Here is a 17,690-nt window from a genome sequence, read left to right as displayed (position 1 = left end):
CACCTGTGACCCAGGGTGAGCCAGGTGTCACCTCCAGGGCCAGCTCTGGGCTCAGTGCCTGGAACACGCGGTGCCCATCCTGTCCCAGCTGGTTGGTGGCCACACACTGGTAGGTGCCCGAATGTCCCACATCGATGTCCCCAAGCTCCATGAGGGGACCCTGGGCCACCTCCTGCCTGTTGTGCAGCCAGGTGAAGGTGACAGGGGCTGAGCCCACCTGCACCAAGCAGCGCAGGGTCACGTTGTCACCTGCACGCACCTGGTGTGCCAGGGGACTGGGTGTGATGGTGGCATTGGCTACAGGCACTGTGGGGACAGAGACAAGGCTCAGAGCACTGGAGGGGCTGGCAGCTGGTGTGGGGGATAGGGACAGGGAGGGATGGGTGTGGTGGGAAATGTCGGGGATGGGGTGACACCATAGAGGGGTTAGAGGGCACAGGGCAGAGGCGCAGGGAGCCAGGGCAGGTGTCTGGGGGACATGGAGGTCCTCAGGGAGGGCACCTGACAAGGCTGTGGGGGCTCCCCGTGCCCATCCCCACACTCACTGCGCACCATGAAGCGGAGCCAGGCACTGCTCTTCCGCATGGCCCCACCCTCAGAGCTCACCTGGCAGCTGTAATTCCCCGAAGGGGAGACCCCCACGGCAGGCACCAGCAGCTGCAGGGACCTCTGTTGGCCCCCCACCACCTGCCCGTCTTGGTAGAACACGTGCAGGAGGGGGGCTCAGGGCCGCAGGGGGCTGGGGGTGCTGAGGCAGCTGAGAGTCAGGGAGGACCCCTGGGTGGGCTCGGGGGGGACCCTCCAGGACCGGCACCGAGAAGAGCTCTGGGAAGGAGAGGGGAGGTGAGGACTGTGACTCTGAGTGCACTGGAACGTGTCTTTGGGGTTGTCAGGAGATGGAGTTCCATCCATGGAGGTGCTCACCATGCACTGTCACTGTCACTGCTGCTGACCATGAAAGAATGGACCTCCCCAAGCCCTTGCTGCTGTAGCTGCCGCTGTGGTTCAGCTGCAGAGGGGACAGGGACAGCTCAGTCCCATTTATGGGCCCCCCCAGATCCTTCTCATCCTGGTAAAATCGCACCCTGGTGACCGTGTTTTTCAACCAGCCCCGGCAGTGCAGTATCACCATGTCTCCCTCCAGCAACCCCTGTGCTGGCACCGGTAGCACCAGAACATCTGTGGGACAGGAGGGTCCCATCTCACTGCAGGGTCAAGACAGGTCCAAGGTGGGTGCCCATGGCACCAGGGATATCTGGGTGCACTGGGATGAACTGGGATGTCCCTGTGTGCAGGGCACAGGCTCTCACCACACAGGGGGTGTGAGGCCACCTACAGAGTGGAGCCCATCCAGACCTGTTGGGGGCAACCCTGACCTGTTGAGATTTATGAATCTCAACAGATCCCCTCTCACCATTTGAGACTGTCACGGGGGGGCTGAGCCCAGTGCCAGGTCTGTCACATATGTAGGTGCCTCTCTCGGTGACAGCGAGGCAGTTCTGTCCCTCCTGCACCAGCGCTGGCCGTCCTTGTACCAGGTGGTGGCACCAGCAGTCCCTGAGCCCTGGCAGGTCAGTGTCGCCCGGTCCCACAGCACCGCTGGCCTCCAGGGGGGCTCCACCAGGAGCTGGGTGATTTGGGGCACCTGTGGGTGACAGGGGACACCAGCCTGCCAGGGCCAATGTGGGGCTGGGGGACCACCCGCACTCACTTTCCCACAAGAACTGCTGTCCCCACAGTTTGGGGACAACCACCACACGCTGCTTACCCTGGCCCCGCCATCCCTGCAGTGCCACACCCCCATGGAGCCCTGTCCCTTGTCTCTTCCAACCCAGACGCTTGGTCTCGCTGGTGAGTCCTCGGGAGATGCCAGGTCCCCACCCCGCTGTGCCCAGCCCCACACTGGCCCTGGCAGGCCTGTGTCCCCTGTCACCTACAGGTGCCCAGACCACCCAGCTCCTGGCAGTGCTGTGGGACCGGGTGACATTGACTTGCCAGGGCTCGGGGGCCACTGGTGCTACCACCTGGTACGAGGATGGGCGGTGCTGGTGGCAGAAGGAACCTGACCACTTCATTGTCACTGAGAGTGGCACCTACACGTGTGACAGATGCCGAACCGGGCGCAGCCCCCCAGTGTCATTCGTAGATGGTGAGGGGGGATCTTAAATTATGAGGGTGGCCCCTGAGAGCTCAGGATGGGCTCCACTTCATCGGTGGCCTCACACCTCTCGTGTGACAAGAGTCTGTGCCCTGCACACAGGGACATCCCAGTGCACCCCAGAGCATCCCAGACCACCCACATGTCCCCGGTGCCATGGGCACCCAGCTCAGACCAGTCTCATCAGTGAGATGTGACCTTCCTGTCCCACAGACCCACTGGTGCTGCAGGTGCCAGCGCGGCCACTGCTGGAGGGGGACACCTTGACACTGTGCTGCCGGTGCCAGCAGGACAACCATCTCACCAGGGTGCGATTTTACCGGGAGGAGAAGGATCTCAGGGAGTCCCTCAGGAGGACCAAGCTGTTCCTGTCCCCCCTGCAGGTCTACCACAGTGGCCACTACCGTTGTGAAGACTTAGTGGGGTCCTGGCAGTCACAGTCAGCACCAGTGACAGTGACAGTGCACAGTGAGCACCCCCACAGCTGGAACTCAAATCTCCTGACACCCCCAAACACACTTCCCAGTGCACTCAGAGTCACAGTCCTCACCTCCCCTCTCCTTCCCAGAGCTCTTCTCGGTGCCAGTGCTGAAGGGTCCCCGGGAGCTCACTGTGCAGTCCCTCCTGAATCTCAGCTGCTGCAGCACCCCCAGCCCCCTGCAGCCCCAAGCCCCACTCCTGCACGTGTTCTACCGGGATGAGCAGGTGGCGGGGGGCCTACAGGTGTCCCCACAGCTGCTGGTGCCCGCCATGGGGGTCTCCCACTCAGGGAATTAGAGCTGCCAGGTGCACTCCGAGGAGGGGTCCGTGCGGAAAAGCAGTGCCCGGCTCCACATCACGGTGCACAGTGAGTGCGGGGATGGGCATGGGGAGCCCCCACAGATCATTCAGGTCCCCCACACAGCCTGGAATCCCCCAGCCCTCCCTGACACCTGCTCTGGTGTATCCAACCTTTCCCAGATCCCTCCCTGTCTCCAAACATCCTTTCTCGGGTCCCTCACTCTGTTCCCCCACCCCTACATGGGCACCCCCATCCTTCCCTGGTGCTTTTTCTGTGTCTTGCCATCACTGTCCCAGGTCTCACCCAAGGTCCCCCCATTCCTGGTTCATGTTTCCCTCCATCTCATATTTAGTCCCTTCACCCCTGTCTGGGTCCCTTCACCCCTCTCTGAGGTCTTTGCACATTCCCCAGGTAACACCATCCCCTCCCTGGGTCCCCATACCCTTCCTGGTGTTTCCCACCTCCCTCTCCAGGTGTTCCCTCCCTTAAACCCCCCATCATCCCTCAGGGTTCTTTTCTAAGACCCAGCACCCCAATCTCTGCCACCCCTGTCCCTCACTGGGATCCTCCTGCCCCTCCCTGAACCCCCTGTGTCCCTGACTGTCACCTGGTATCCCCCTCTCCTGCAGGGGTCCCACCCATGGGAGTGTCCCTGTGAGTGCAGCCCCCCACAGGACAGGGGGCACTCGGGGACAGCCTGGTGCTGAGCTGCACAGTGGCCATGGGGACAGTCCCCTGTCCTTCTCCTGGCACAGGGACGGCTTGGGGGCACTGCTGGGCACCGGCCCCACCTGGAGCTGCACAATGTTGGGGATAATGACAGCGGCCAGTACCGGTGCCGGGTCAGTGACAGGGACAGAGTGGCCGAGAGTGACCCCCTGAATGTCACCGTCCTGGGTGAGTGGGACCCTCGGGATGGGGGTGACCTCACCCACAGCATCCCCATCTTACCTCACCATGTGCCAGCCCTGTCTTTGTACCCACAGTACCCGTGGCCAATGCCACCATCACCCTCAGTCCCCTGTCACACCAGGTGCATGCAGGTGACAACGTGACCCTGCGCTGCTCAGGGCAGGTGGACTCAGCCTATGTCACCTTTACCTGGCTGCACAATGGGCAGGACGAGGCCCAGGGTCCCCTCCTGGAGCTCAGGGACATCAATGTGGGACATTCGGGCACCTACCAGTGCGTGGCCACCAACCAGCTGGGACGGGACGGGCACCGCGTGTTCCGGGCACTGAGCCCAGAGCTGGCCCTGGAGGTGACACCTGGCTCACCCTGGGTCACAGGTGGGGAAAGAGATGGGGTCCCAGGGAGTGCAGGACCCCTGGGGTGATGAGTGATCCTGATGTGTCCCCCTCTGTTTCTTGCAGAGGCCGCAGGGGTCGGTGGGGCCATTTTATTCATGGTCCTCCTTCTGGGTGTCATTGTGGCCTGGCACCAGTGACACCATGTGGGTGGGTGACAATGGGGGAAGGGGGTTCCCAGGGTAATGTAGAGGCTCAGAGAACTGGGGAACCATAGGGAATGACCCAAAGACCCTCAATTATGACTTTGGCTAGGAGACCTGCAGAGTTTGGGGAGTAGATGTGGGGTCCTGCAGGGATGTTGGGGGTTCTTTCAGTGGCCCTGGGAGTGTTTGGGTGGGTCCCTCTCCCTGCTGGTCTTTGGGTTCTTGAGGATGATTTGTTTGGGGCCACTGGGAAAGTTCATGAATTCTGAGGTGATTCGGGAATGCTTAAGGGTCCTATGAAAAATTGAGAGTCTTATAGGTGTTCAGGAATCCTGAGAGGGATCAGGGCCCTGGGACCCCACAGTCACCCCTCCCCTCTTTCCTTTGCAGCTGCCAGGAAGCAGCAGGAAAGGTGAGTGGGGGGCTCACACCACACCCACTCATTTTACCCCAACCCACAAGACCTCCCATTCCCTCCCCCAAATCCCCTTTATTCCCTCAGGGCCCCCTCCCGATCCCCTGACCCCCCCAGAGGAGGGGGAGGTGCCGTACACCCGCGTCGTGGTCACCCAGTGGGCAGGGGGTGAGTACAGGGGGGACACACGCAGAGGGAGACGTCACCCAAGAGTGTCACCCCACCCAGATCCCACAGCCCGTGTCTCTTGCAGTGTCCCCCCGTGCCACCACCCTCCAGGATCCCCAGGTGACCTACGCGGAGCTGCGGAGAATGCAGGGGCGACCTTGGGAACCCGGTGGCACCTATGGGAATGTGCTGTGACACTGGGGGGACACTGGGGGTCACCACCAATGGGCACCCACTCATGTGTGTGCTGGCACTAAAAACTGCCCCTCTCCCTCCCCGTGGAGAGACAAAGATCCCAAAGGGCTGAGAGAAGAACAATTTCCTAATACAGTAACCAGAGAGAATAAAACCAATAGCAACGGCAACAAGGTTCAGAGTCCAAATTGTAACACAAGGAATGGTTTCCAGGGAAAGCCACCAAAAAGGAAGAAACCCCAGATATTGTCTCAGCATGTTTCCTCCACCAGAGGAACCTGGCAGGGCCCTGGACCTTCCTTGCTCTGAGGGACAAAGTGGCCTTCAGAAGGCTCTGGATTCTCTTCTCCCCTGTCCCAAACCCCTCCCCTGCCCTGTTCCCCGCACCAGGATGACACAAAGTCCCTGTAGGGATCCGAGAGCCTCTCCATTTTCCAGGACAGTCAGGATCAGGCCATGGCACAGGGTGGGGTGTCAGAAACAGGAAAAGCTTCATGTCTGGAGGCATTTTCAAACACCTATGTGTGTAAGGGATGGGTCAGGCTTGCTTTTGGTGAGATAGGGCTCCATCTCTCCATCAGTCTCTCAGCCGTGGCACACTGAGGACAGTGTGACACTCTGCCAAAGCCAGCTCCTGAGTGGCCGGGTGACCAGAAGTGCCACCTGGGGAGAGGGCCCTTGTTGACCCAATTGGCTTAAAAGGCAGAGCATGAGGTGGGCAAGTGCCTGACTGTGTCTCCTCTTAGGGTGTCTGTCCCATCCATGCTGAAACCCAGGAGGTGGCAACTCATTTAAATGAGAAATATCTGCCAAGGAAAGTAGGAACCTAGCTGGAATAAGACCCATCCCTAAAACTCTTTTCAAATTTCAAAGATTATGGGGATACCAGGCAACAGCGTAGGAAAAGGAATATCAGCTCTTTACAGGGAAATTTATAAACCAGAAGAGAACAAAAAACTCAAACCAAAAACTTTCCCTCCCGCTCAGCGCTGTTGGTTTTTGTGGCAGTTATAACCCCGGCCAGCAGGGGGCGCTGCAGGGAGCATTCCCGGCCAGCAGGGGGCGCCCCGGTCCAGCTCCATCCCCTCAGGGGCCATGGCGGCCTCGGACGGGAGGGAGGAGGGGAAATCACTCCTTTTGCAAACTCACGGGCACCAATCGGTCCCAGCACCACCACCGCCAGCGGGCAGAAGCCACCAAGGCAGCAGGTTGGATCCCAGTGCCCACTGACAGCATAGCAGTGTCCCAGGGCCAGGCACACACCCTGCACAACACCCACGACCGCTCTCCATGATCCCGAATGGAAGGAAGGCAGGGCCTGACCCCAGGCAGGTTTTGAGTGCACAGTAGCACCTCTGGTGGCTTTACACCACAATTCCTGCAAAGCCTCAGGCTTTCACTCAGGTGAGGAGGGCAGGGATGGAGCAGCTTTGGGGACACCTGGAATCCACACAGGGTCACTCCCCACAGCCCCACCATGGCCACAGGCAGAGCCACTGACCAATACTTCAACACTTTTCTCTCTATTTTTGTGGACAAATTTGGAATCCAAGCATTCTTTCCATGATGTTCCTCATGGCTGCAGATTTTGTTCAAGAAGGTGCCCAGGAAGATTGTTGGCATATTGTTCTGCGATTTGAAGTAGTTTTCTGGTTCTCTCTGTCCCTTACAAAGAGGAACAAATGATCAATTGCTGCATTTCCAGGCTGGTTCCCACACACCTGCCCCTGCCGGGGGGTTTTCCAGCCAGCCCAGCTCTGAAAACCATCAAAGGCCCTCACAGAGCCACTGCTTTAGCTCTCTTTGGGTTTTGTGCTTCTTGCATGGCTGAGCAAACCACAGGCAGTCCTTTTCCGCCCACACAGAATTCTCACCTCTGCAAGGGCTCTAAAGCTGCCAGAATCAAAGCCAAGGGGGCAATGGGGACCCTCAGGTCCTGGCTGCCACCTGGGGCTAGCCAGAGCAGAGCTGGGCAATGGCCATCCCTGTGCAGTGGGGCTGGGCCATGGCTGGGCCCCACCCTTGGATGGCCACTGGCTTCAAGGAGCAGGAGTTTGGGAGCTCCTTCCTGCCCGGGGCTCCATTCCCCAGCTGCTCTTGCTGGCTCAGATCCTGCAGGGGATGAGCAAGAATGGAGAACTCTGGACCCCTCCGAAGGTGCCAAGCTGCAGGACTGGACCCTCTTCCCCAGCATGTGTCCCCCCTGGGGCAGGATTCCCCCAGGACAGGAGCCCCCTGGATGTGCCCCCTAAAGACAGAACCCTTCCCCCCCCCATGTGGGAAAGGTGTCAAATGGCCTTTTCCTTCTTCTGGGGGAGACAGAAAGTGAAAGTGTTGGGGGTTAAAACTGCACTCTCCCATCCCCCACAGCCTCCCCAGCCCTCCCTGCAGACCCCTCACCCCTGCTTCCCCCATCCTGGGCTTCCCGCACCCTGGGCTTCCCCCAAGCTGTTCCCTGCTCCAGGTGCCCCCAAGGACCATCAAGGCACAAACTGGGGGCTTGTGAAATTGAGGGGTAAAATGATGGAAATGGAATAAAGAGAGGGAAAAATCACTGGAGGCTGGAGGACACAGACCCTGAGCAGCTCAGAATCTGTTTGGGGTGACACCCTGGACACCAGCACCCTGTGGGGGTGGTGCTGGCTCTGGGTCACCCCAAAATCTGAAGCACCCAGGGAAGGAGCTGCAACCCATGGGCTCACCCAGCCACTGCCCATCCCTGGCACCCCCATTCCCCCGGGAACGGAAACATGCGACCTCCATTCCTTATGTCCCACTCCCTCTGCAGCCCCCATCCCAACACTGACATTCCCTAGGATCTCCATGGCCCAGCACCCCATTCCCAAGGAACCCCTTCCCGTTCATTCCATCCTCTGAAATCTTCCTAGGACCCACCATTCTCCCATCCCATGAACTCAAATCCTTGGAGCCCACATTCCCCTGGGACTCCCATCCCTGAGTCCACCCAGGTATGGAGACGCTCATTCCAATGGCACCCCCATTGCCGGATATTCCCCCTCCTCAGGACCCCATTTACCAGTGACTCCCTTCTTGCTGCCCTAAAACCACCGAGCTGCCCACTCCTGGGAACACCATGACCTATTTTGTCCCACCCACCCGTGTCCCCAGGCTATCCCCACCCTGCCTCCACCAAGGGCCACCTACGCATGAGGTTGAGACCTGACCTCCCTTCCTTCCCCTTCATCCGAAGAGCCACCAGCCAGGGGAGCGGTGGCCACAGCAGTGAGTGACAGCCAGTGCACGTGGCTGGGGACACCGGGATGGCCGGGAAGGTGGCGCTGCTCCTTTGGGGTGAGTGCCCCAGGCACAGGCATGACACCCCAGAGATGGGGAGGGAAGGGGGCACAGAGGGACTGTGGGGTACCCTGAGGTCCCCAGTGCCAGCAGTGCCAGTCCATGTTACCCACAGTGGACCTGGGTGTGAATGGGGATGTAGGGTGGCTTTGGGGACAGGAAGAGGGGGCAGGAATTTGGAGATGTGGATGTGGGGACAGGAATGTGAGGACTGGCACCTTTGGGCTCAGGCAGCTCCTGGGATAGGGACAAGGGAACCGGGATGCAGGGACAATAACCGTGAGGATGCAGCCATGGGGATGCGATCACGGGGATGGGATCATGAGCTGGTGGGGGGTGACGTGGGCCAGCATGGGCTGTGACCATGGTGTCCTTGTGCCCGGGGTGTTCTCAGTGTCCCCATGTTCTGCCTCAGCCCGGGGTGGCCTCCACGTCCCTGTTCCCAAGGTGTCTGTGCCACAGGGATGTGGTACAGGGGTGGCTGTGACACAGACATGTCCCTCAGCCTGTCCAGACTTTTGGGGACCACCCACACACTTTCCCACAAAAGCATCTGTCCCCACAGGGACAGTTCGGGGACAGCCACCACACCCTGTACCCCATGTGCCTCTGTCCCCATGGTGACATCCCCACTGAGCCCTGTCCCTTCTCCCTTCCAGCCCAGACCCTCGGCCTCACTGGTGAGTCCTTGGGGGATGCCATGGCCCCACCCCGCTGTGCCCAGCCCCACACTGGCCCTGGCAGGCTGGTGTCCCCTGTCACCCGCAGGCGCCCAGACCAGCCAGCTCCTAGTGGAGCCCTCCTGGAGGCCGGCGGCGCTGTGGGACCAGGTGACACTGACCTGCCAGGGCTCGGGGACTGCCAGTGCCACCATCTGGTACAAGGACAGGCAGCGTTGGTGGCAGGAGGGACAGGACCGCCTCAGTGTCACTGAGAGTGGCACCTATACATGTGACAAACCCGGCACTGGGCGCAGCGCCCCCTTGAAAGTCTCAGATGGTGAGGGGAGACCTTTAATTATAATGGGGGCCCAAGAGCTCAGGGTGGGCTCCACTCCGTAGATGGGCTCACACCCCTCTTGTGACAAGAGCCTTTGCCCTGCTCTGGGGACATCCCAGTGCATCCCAGAGCACCCCAGAGCACCCCAGAGCACCCACATGTCCCTGGTGCTATGGGCACCCACCCCAGACCAGTGTCATCAGTGAGATGTGACCTTCCTGTCCCACAGACCCACTGGTGCTGCAGGTGCCAGCGCGGCCACTGCTGGAGGGGGACACCTTGACACTGCGCTGCCGGAGCCAGCAGGACAACCATCTCACCAGGGTGCAAATACCGGGAGGAGAAGGCTCTCAGGGGGTCCCTCAAGGGGACTGAGCTGTCCCTTTCACCTCTGCAGCTGCACCACAGCGGCCACTACAGATGTGAGGGCTTGGTGGGGTCCTGGCAGTCATGGTCAGCACCAGTGACAGTGACAGTGCATGGTGAGCACCCACACGGCTGGAACTCCAATATCTTGACAACCCCAAAGCCACTTCCCAGTGCACTCAGATTCACAGTCCTCACCTCTCCTCTCCTTCCCAGAGCTCTTCTCGGTGCCGGTGGTGGAGGGTGCCCAGGAGCTCACTGAGGGGTCCCCCCTGAATCTCAGTTGCCTCAGCCCCAGCCCCCTGCGGCCCCAAGACCCCTGCGGCCCCAAGCCCCCCCCCGCATGTGTTCTACAGGGACGGGCAGGTGGTGGGGGGCCCGCAGCTGCTGGTGCCCGCTGTGAGGGTCTCCCACTCGGGGAATTATGGCTGTGATGTGCACTCCCAGTGGAGGTCCATGCAGAAGAGCAGCGCCCGGCTCCTCCTCACAGTGTGCAGTGTGTGGGGATGGGCACGGGGAGCCTACACAGATGCCTCAGGTCCCCCACACTGCCTGGCATCCCCCAGCCCTCCCTGACACCTGCTCTGGGGCACCCAACCTTTTCCAGATCCCTCCCTGCCCGCCCCCCCCCATCCTTTCTCGGGTCTCTCCCCGGGACCCCCAGCCCCTACATGGGTACCCTCATCCTTCCCTGGTGCATTTTCTGTGTCCTGCCATCGCTGCCCCAGGTCGCTCCTATGGTCCCCCCATTCCTGGCTCATGTTTCCCTCCATCCTTCGTTGGGTCCCCTCCCCCATCCCTAGGTCCCTCCACCCCTCTCTGATGTCTCTGCACATTGCCCAAGTCTCACCATCCCCTCCCATGGTCCCCATACCCTTCCTGGTGTTGCCCACCTCCCTCTCGAGGTGTTCCCTCCCTAACCCCCTTACCATCTCTCGGGGTTCCTTTTGAAGCCCCCCTCCTCCAATCTCTGCACCCCCTCTCCCTCACTGGAATTCCCCTGCCCCTCCTTGACACCCCCCCGGGTCCCTCACTTTCCCCTGGTGTCCCACTCTCCCGCAGGGGTCCCACCCTCGGGGGTGTCCCTGTCAGTGCAGACCCCTGGGGGACAGGTTGTATTTGGAGACCACCTGGTGCTGAGCTGTGCGGTGGCCACAGGGACAGGTCCCCTGTCCTTCTCCTGGCACCGGGAGGGCTCAGGGGCACTGCCAAGAACCGGCCAGCACCTGGAGCTGTGCCACGTTGGGGACAATGACAGCGGCCAGTACCAGTGCCGGGTCAGTGACGGGGACAGTGTGGCCGAGAGTGACCCCCTGAATGTCACCGTCCTGGGTGAGTGGGACCCTTGGGCTGGGAATGACCCCACCCACAGCAACCACATTCCACCTCGCCAGGTGCCAGCCCTGTCTCTGTCCCCACCAGTGCCCGTGGCCAATGCCACCATCACCTCTGGTCCCCTGTCACATCAGGTGCGTGCAGGTGACAACGTGACCCTGCACTGCTCAGTGCAGGTGGGCTCAGCCCCTGTCACCTTCACCTGGCTGTACAATGGGCAGGAGGTGGCACGGGGTCCCCTCTTGGAGCTCAGGGACATCGATGTGGGACATTCGGGCACCTACCAGTGCATGGCCACCAACCAGCGGGGACAGGACGGGCACCACGTGATCCGGGCACTGAGCCCTGAGCTGGCCCTGGAGGTGACACCTGGCTCACCCTGGGTCACAGGTGGGATCACACAGAGTCACCAGGGTGTTCAGGACCCCCAGGGTTCAGGGTCACATCAGTGTGTCCCCCTCTACTCCCAGCAGTGGCTGTGAATGTCGGCAGGACCCTCCTGTTCCTGCTCCTGCTCCTTGCTGTCATCGGGGACTGTCACTGGTGGCACCGCTGGGGTGGGTGACAATGGGGCGGGGCGGGGACAAGGTCCTACAGGAATCGGGGGGAAGCCCCACACATTTGGGGGGCTGTTGGGGCATCACCCAACTCCCTGAGCTGGAGGAAGCTGAGCCCCCAGTGACCTTTGCTTGGGGTGCTCACAGGTTTGGGGGCCTTTTGGAGGGTCCTGGGCTGTCCCAGGAAGGGCCTTGAGGAATATTTGGGTGACACTGGGATTTTTGGGGGGCTTTTTGGGAGGTTTTGGAGAGTTGTGCAGGGATGTTGAGAGCTCTTCAGCGATCCTGGAGCAGTTTGGGGCTTCCCTGCATTCTATTCTTGGGGTTCCTTGAGGCTTGAGGGGTGCTCAGGGGTTCGGGATTCCTGGGGAGGGGGTTGGAGTACCTGGGTGGCTCAGGTGTTCTGGGGCTCCTCAGGGGTGCTTTGGGGTGCAGGGGCCTAGGAGTCCAGTAGAAATCAGTGTCTGTTGGGGACTCAGGGGTCCAGTGGGCATTTAAAGTTCCCAGATGGGGTTCGGGCCCAGGAGATCCCACGATCACCCCATCCTCTTTTTCTTGCAGCTCTCAGGAAATCCCAGGACAGGTGAGTGAGGAGCTCCAGCCATGACTCTGCCTGACCCCCTCCCCAGATACCCCTCAGACCCCCCCTTATCCCCACAGGGCCCCCCAGAACCCCCTATCCCCTGCAGGTGGGGGAGGGGCTGGACATGAGGGGTCAGGGGGTGAGTATGGGGGATGGGTGGGGACATGGACATGTCACCCATGGGTGTCACCCCAAGCCAGGTGTCTCTTACTGTTCCCCCCAAGGACCCCCAGGTGACCCACACAGAGCTGCCAGGACCACATGGGCGACTGCAGGACACCAGTGACATCCATTGGAAGGTGCTGTGACAATGGGGGACGGTGGGAGTCCGCGTCCCATGGCTCCTGTGGTGGCCCATCCTGCCTGGGGTGATGACCACGAGTCAGGGGGGCTGCACAGGGCACCAATTGCTCCCCTTTCCCCCTCCCAGTGCTCCCAGTACACCCATGACTCCCCAGGCTCCTCCCAGTGCCAGGGGACACAGGACCCATTTCCTTCTCATCTAGTCCAAAATGCAGCTTTTTGGTTAAACTGGCAGAGATGTTGTTTGTTCAGGTTTGTCGAGCTTTAGGAATGGGATTTTCCAGTTCGGGGTTGCCACTAAACACCAGGGGCTGCTGCCCCTTTCCCTACCGCTTCCCATGGAGGCACAAAGATTCCAAAAGTCTGACAGTTCCTGAATCAGCAATGAAAGAACAAAACTGTGGGATCTCAGCATCTCAGTCCTGAGGTGCCGAGCCACCGAGACCACCCTTGGGGGGCTCGGGAGTCCTGGAATGTTGCCAGAAGTGTCTGGTGGCTGGACTTTGACCCTACACAGGAGACGACACCTGTATGAGGATAGGAGGACTTCACCGGGGTGAATGGTGAAGGGATTAGTTAATTAGAGAGTGAGACACAGGGTTTAGGATTTATGTACAGGGAGGTTTAGAGAAGTAAGATGGAGGAATTGGGGCGTGTCCTGTCCTCCTTCTTCTTCTTCTTCTCCATCTTCTTTGGTGATGGTGGCACTTTTGGATTGGTCATTACTGAAAGTGCACCAGACAATAAGAATAAATGGTATTGGGGAAAAATGATAAATATTGTACACGTAACAATGGGTACAAAGATAGGTGGCTGTCCGGAGGACAGGACAGTGTGCTCATGGCTGACTGCTGAGCAGAGCTCTGTCGGGCTGAAAGAAAATCTTTTAGATAAACAATTAATAAACATAAAAACAGAAAGAAGAACTGAAGCCTCTTCTCGTCCTTCGATACGCGGGCTGCCCCAAGGCCACTCCGGGCCTTTCCAGGCCCTTCAAACAGCCGAAAACCGGACACAAAACCAACAGCAACAGCAACAAGGTTCAGAGTCCAAATGGTCACACAAGGAATGATTTCCAGGGAAAGCCACCAACAAAGAACAATCCCCAAACACTTCACCCCCCATCACGTTTCCTCCACCAGAGAAATTTGGCAGAGCCCTGGAGCTTCCTTGCTCTGATGGCCAAAGTGGCCTTCAGGAGGCTCTGGATTCCCTTGTCCCCTGTCCCAAACCCCTCCTCTGCCATGTTCCCTACACCAGGATGTCACAAAGGCCCTGAGGAGTTTTCTGAGCCTCCCCCTTTCCCAGGGCAGTTGGAATCAGGCCATGGCACAGGGTGGGGTGTCAGAGACAGGAAGAATATGAAGTCTGGACACATTTTGGAACAGCTGTGTGTGGCAGGGGTTGGTCAGGCTTTGCCTTTGGTGAGACAGGGCCCCGTCTGTCCATCATCTGCAAGTCATGGGACAGCGTGACACTTTGACAAAGCCAGCTCCTGAGTAGCCAGGTGACCAGAAGTGCCAGCTGGGGAGAGGAGCCTTGGTGACCCAACTGGCTTAAAAGGCAGACCATGAGGTGGCCAAATCGCTGACCCTATCTGCTCATGGCGTGTCTGTTGCATCCATGCTGGAACCCAGAAGCTGGTAACTCATTTAAATGAGAAATATCTTCCAAGGAAACTGGGAAATAAAAACTGGAATGGAAAGAAACCCATCTCAGAACCTTTTTTTCATTTCAAAGATGATCTGGCTTCCAGGCCAAGGTGTAGGAAAAGGATTAACAGCTCTTTCCTGGGAAATTGATAAACCAGAATAGAACAAACAACGCAAACCCAGAACTTTCCCTCCCGCTCAGCACTATTGGTTTTTGTGGCAGTTAAAACTGTGGCCAGCAGGGGGCGCTGCAGGGAGCACTGCCGGCCAGCAGGGGGCGCCCCGGTCCAGCTCCTTCCCCTAACGGGCCATGGCGGCCTCGGATGGGAGGGAGAAGGTGAAATCGCTCCTTTTGCAAACTCACAGGTACCAATCAGTCCCGGCACCGCCACCGGCAGCTGGCAGAAGCCGCCAAGGCAACAGGTTGGATCCCAGTGCCCACTGGCAGCGTAGCAGTGTCCCAGGACCAGGCACACACCCTGCCCAACACCCATGAGCGCTCTCCATGATCCTGAATGGAAGGAAGGCAGCACCTGCTCTCAGGCTCATCTTGGTTCCACAGCAGCAACAGGTGGTTTTATACCACAATTCCTGCAATCCCTCAGCCTTTCACTAAGGTAAGGAGGGCAGGGATTGAGCAGCTTTGGGGAAGCCTGGAATCCACAAAGGATCACTCCCCACAGCCCCACCACAGCTGCAGCCAGAGCCACAGCTCCATATTTCCACACCTTTCCCTCTTTTCTGGCAGCCACGGCCAAAAGCCAAACACTCTTCCCAGGACATTCTAAAGGGCTGCAGGTTTGAGGCAGGAAGGAGGAGGGAACTGGTCAGGTTGTTGAGCAGAATGTTGCGGGATATGCAAGGTTTTTGGGGCTATCTCAGACCCTTGCTGCAAGGGATAAAAGGATCAATTGCTGCATTTCTGGACTGGTTCTCACACAGCTGCCCCTGCAGGTGGCGATTTCCAGCCAGCCCTGCTCTGAAAACCATCAAAGGCCCTCACAGAGATTTGGGCATGGGCTTGGGCTCCCTTTGGGTTTTGTGCTTCTTGCAGGGCTGAGCAAACCACAGGCAGGCCTTTTTCCACCCACAGAATTCTCACCTCTGCAGCAGCTCTAAAGCTGCCAGAATCAAAGCCAAGGGGGCAGGGAGGGACCCTCAGTTGCTGGCTGCCACCTGGGCCTGGGCAGAGCAGGGCTGGGCAATGGCCATCCCTGTGCAGTGGGGCTGGGCCATGGCTGGGCCCCACCCTTGGATGGCCACCACAACAACATCAGCCACTCCACAATACTTTTCACTATCTGAACAACATCGCAATATTTATTCAACAGTATAATCAATAATGTAAAAACAATTCATATAATATCCAGTAAAAGTCAACTTCCATTAACTTGTTTCTCACAATATATACCAGTGAAGAACTGTTATTCCTGTTCCCACATCTTTACCTAAAAGCCCTGTAATTTCAAAATTATAATAGTTCAGAGAGAAGGGGATTGTATTTTCCATTCCAAGGGAGGTTCCCACCTTGTTCAGCTTCCTTGACAGAGCTGAACAAAGTAACACCATTTCTGCCAGTTTAACCAAAGATCTGCAGTTTTGTCCCAGGTGCAGGGAACCAGGTCCTGTGCCCCCTTGGAACTGGGATGGGTACCAGTAAGCCACCTTAGTGGGAGCACTGGGAGAGGGATTGCAGAGCCACTAAGCACACTGGCCTTAAGAGGATCAAATCTGATTTTGATTTATGTCTCAACATATGTGCACCTGAGGTGAAAAATTGCTCTGTGGGTTGTACATGTGCTGGAAACCCTGTCCCTGGCGAGGCTTCACTCAATAGAAAATGAGGGGAGAGAAAGCATCAGTGATGGGGCTGTGAGTGAGCCCACTGGCTGGTGGGACAGATGCCCAAGGAAAAATATCTGTGAAAAAATGCCCAGAAAATCAGGCTGTGGGAGGAGACTTTGCAAATAAAAGCAGCTAACTGTGACAAAACAGGAGTGTTTTGCTTTGGGTTTCTTGCAGGGATCAGGGGCTCGCTCAGAGGGTCAGTTTGGCTCTTCTCCCCTGTGGGATTCCCATTCTCTGAACCTGGGAGAAGCAGTGAGAGGAGCAAAGAATGATCCAAACAAGTCTTATCTCATTTTCCGCTCCTGTGTTCTTCACACATGGAATGCATTGTGGAAGATTGTTTACCTGAAGGGAATTGGTGATTGGATTCTGGTGTGAGAGTTTTGATTCACTGACCAGTTGAATCCAGGTGTGTGTGTGTTGGGACTGTTGGCTGACAGTCATGAGATTGTGTGCAGTGGAGCGCAGTTCAGGGCTTGGCAGATTCAGTTTAGATGTAATGTAATATAATATACAATAATATAGTATAAAAAAGTAATTGATTAGCCTTCTGAAAAGATGGAGTCAGATGCATCATTCCTCCCGGTCGTTGGGGAAAAATGCCACTGATACTCCCCCCACACTGCCTTTTCCTCCTGGTGGTCCTCCTTCCCTGTCTGTGCCTGTTCTTCCCTGCTGTGCTGCTTCCCTGAGGCAGCTCATTCCTGCTCGTCCTGGACGTTCCTTCATTGCCTCCCCGATGGAGCAGATGCTGCCTGCACCCACCCGCTGCCTCTGCCGCGTTTCCCGTGCTGCCCACAGCACCGAGCCTGCTGCACCTGCCCACCGCAGCCCCAGCCCGCAGCAGCCAGCCCAGAGCCACCAGTGCCGCAGCACCAGCCCGCAGCCAGCCCGCAGCAGCCAGCCTGCAGCCATCGCTCGCCCATGCCAGAGACACGCAGGTGCCGTCCTTGGAAATCACGCCCAGCCACTCACAAAAGCCATGTGGGCTCGCCCTGGCTTGCAGCACACACACTCCATCTGCCCAGCTGATGCCCACAGAGCACCCGGGCTTGTGATGGTAACGCTGTCCCTGTCTTCTCTTTCTCCCTCTATCCTTGTCCCTTTCTAGTCCCTTCTCTCCACATTCAGTAAGAACACTTACCCTCCTTTATCAATAAACAGTTCTCTGATATAATATTGCCATGTTTGTGCTTCATTTTCACCTTAGAAACCTTTCAGCAAGAATCCTCCCCGACTCCCCCTTTTACAGCGGGATGGGACAGGGGTAGTGGGAGGGGGAATGGGGAAGCCCTGGGTGTACTGCAAGCACTGTGGGGAGAGAATGGGGCAGTCCCTGAGGGTACTTGGGCACTTGGATGGGGCTGGGGAGCCCCTGCAGGTACGAGCAAAGGGATGGGGGAGCCCTTGGGGGTACTGGGAGAGGAAATGGGGAGCACAGGGTGCCCTGTGTAGCCTCCCCCTGAGCCATGACCACCTCCCTTGGAAGGATGGGCAACCACAGGAGCCATGGAGGGAGCACCCCCAGTGTCACCCAGTGCCTCCCGCTTCCCAGAGCATCA

The 17,690-nt window shown here is 58.4% G+C and overlaps 1 protein-coding gene and 1 pseudogene across 1 annotated transcript; both read left to right on the top strand.

The window, feature by feature from the left end:
* The first annotated feature begins 1,130 nt into the window (after positions 1-1,130).
* LOC135457594 (Fc receptor-like protein 3) lies at positions 1,131-4,386 on the top strand (annotated as a pseudogene).
* Positions 4,387-8,451: 4,065 nt separating this feature from the next.
* Positions 8,452-14,789, top strand: LOC135457593 (Fc receptor-like protein 2). The gene is given in 10 exon segments (XM_064732301.1): positions 8,452-8,482; positions 9,145-9,165; positions 9,254-9,484; positions 9,714-9,813; positions 9,815-9,966; positions 10,913-11,182; positions 11,273-11,575; positions 11,656-11,742; positions 12,403-12,456; positions 14,647-14,789. Coding segments are annotated over 10 exon segments (1,392 nt in total).
* The last annotated feature ends 2,901 nt before the right edge of the window (positions 14,790-17,690 follow it).

Source organism: Zonotrichia leucophrys, chromosome 25 (genome assembly GCF_028769735.1).
Source record: "Zonotrichia leucophrys gambelii isolate GWCS_2022_RI chromosome 25, RI_Zleu_2.0, whole genome shotgun sequence".
NCBI lineage: Eukaryota > Metazoa > Chordata > Aves > Passeriformes > Passerellidae > Zonotrichia > Zonotrichia leucophrys.
Note: the sequence above shows the minus strand (reverse complement) of the source record. Positions and strands in the feature narration are given on the sequence as shown.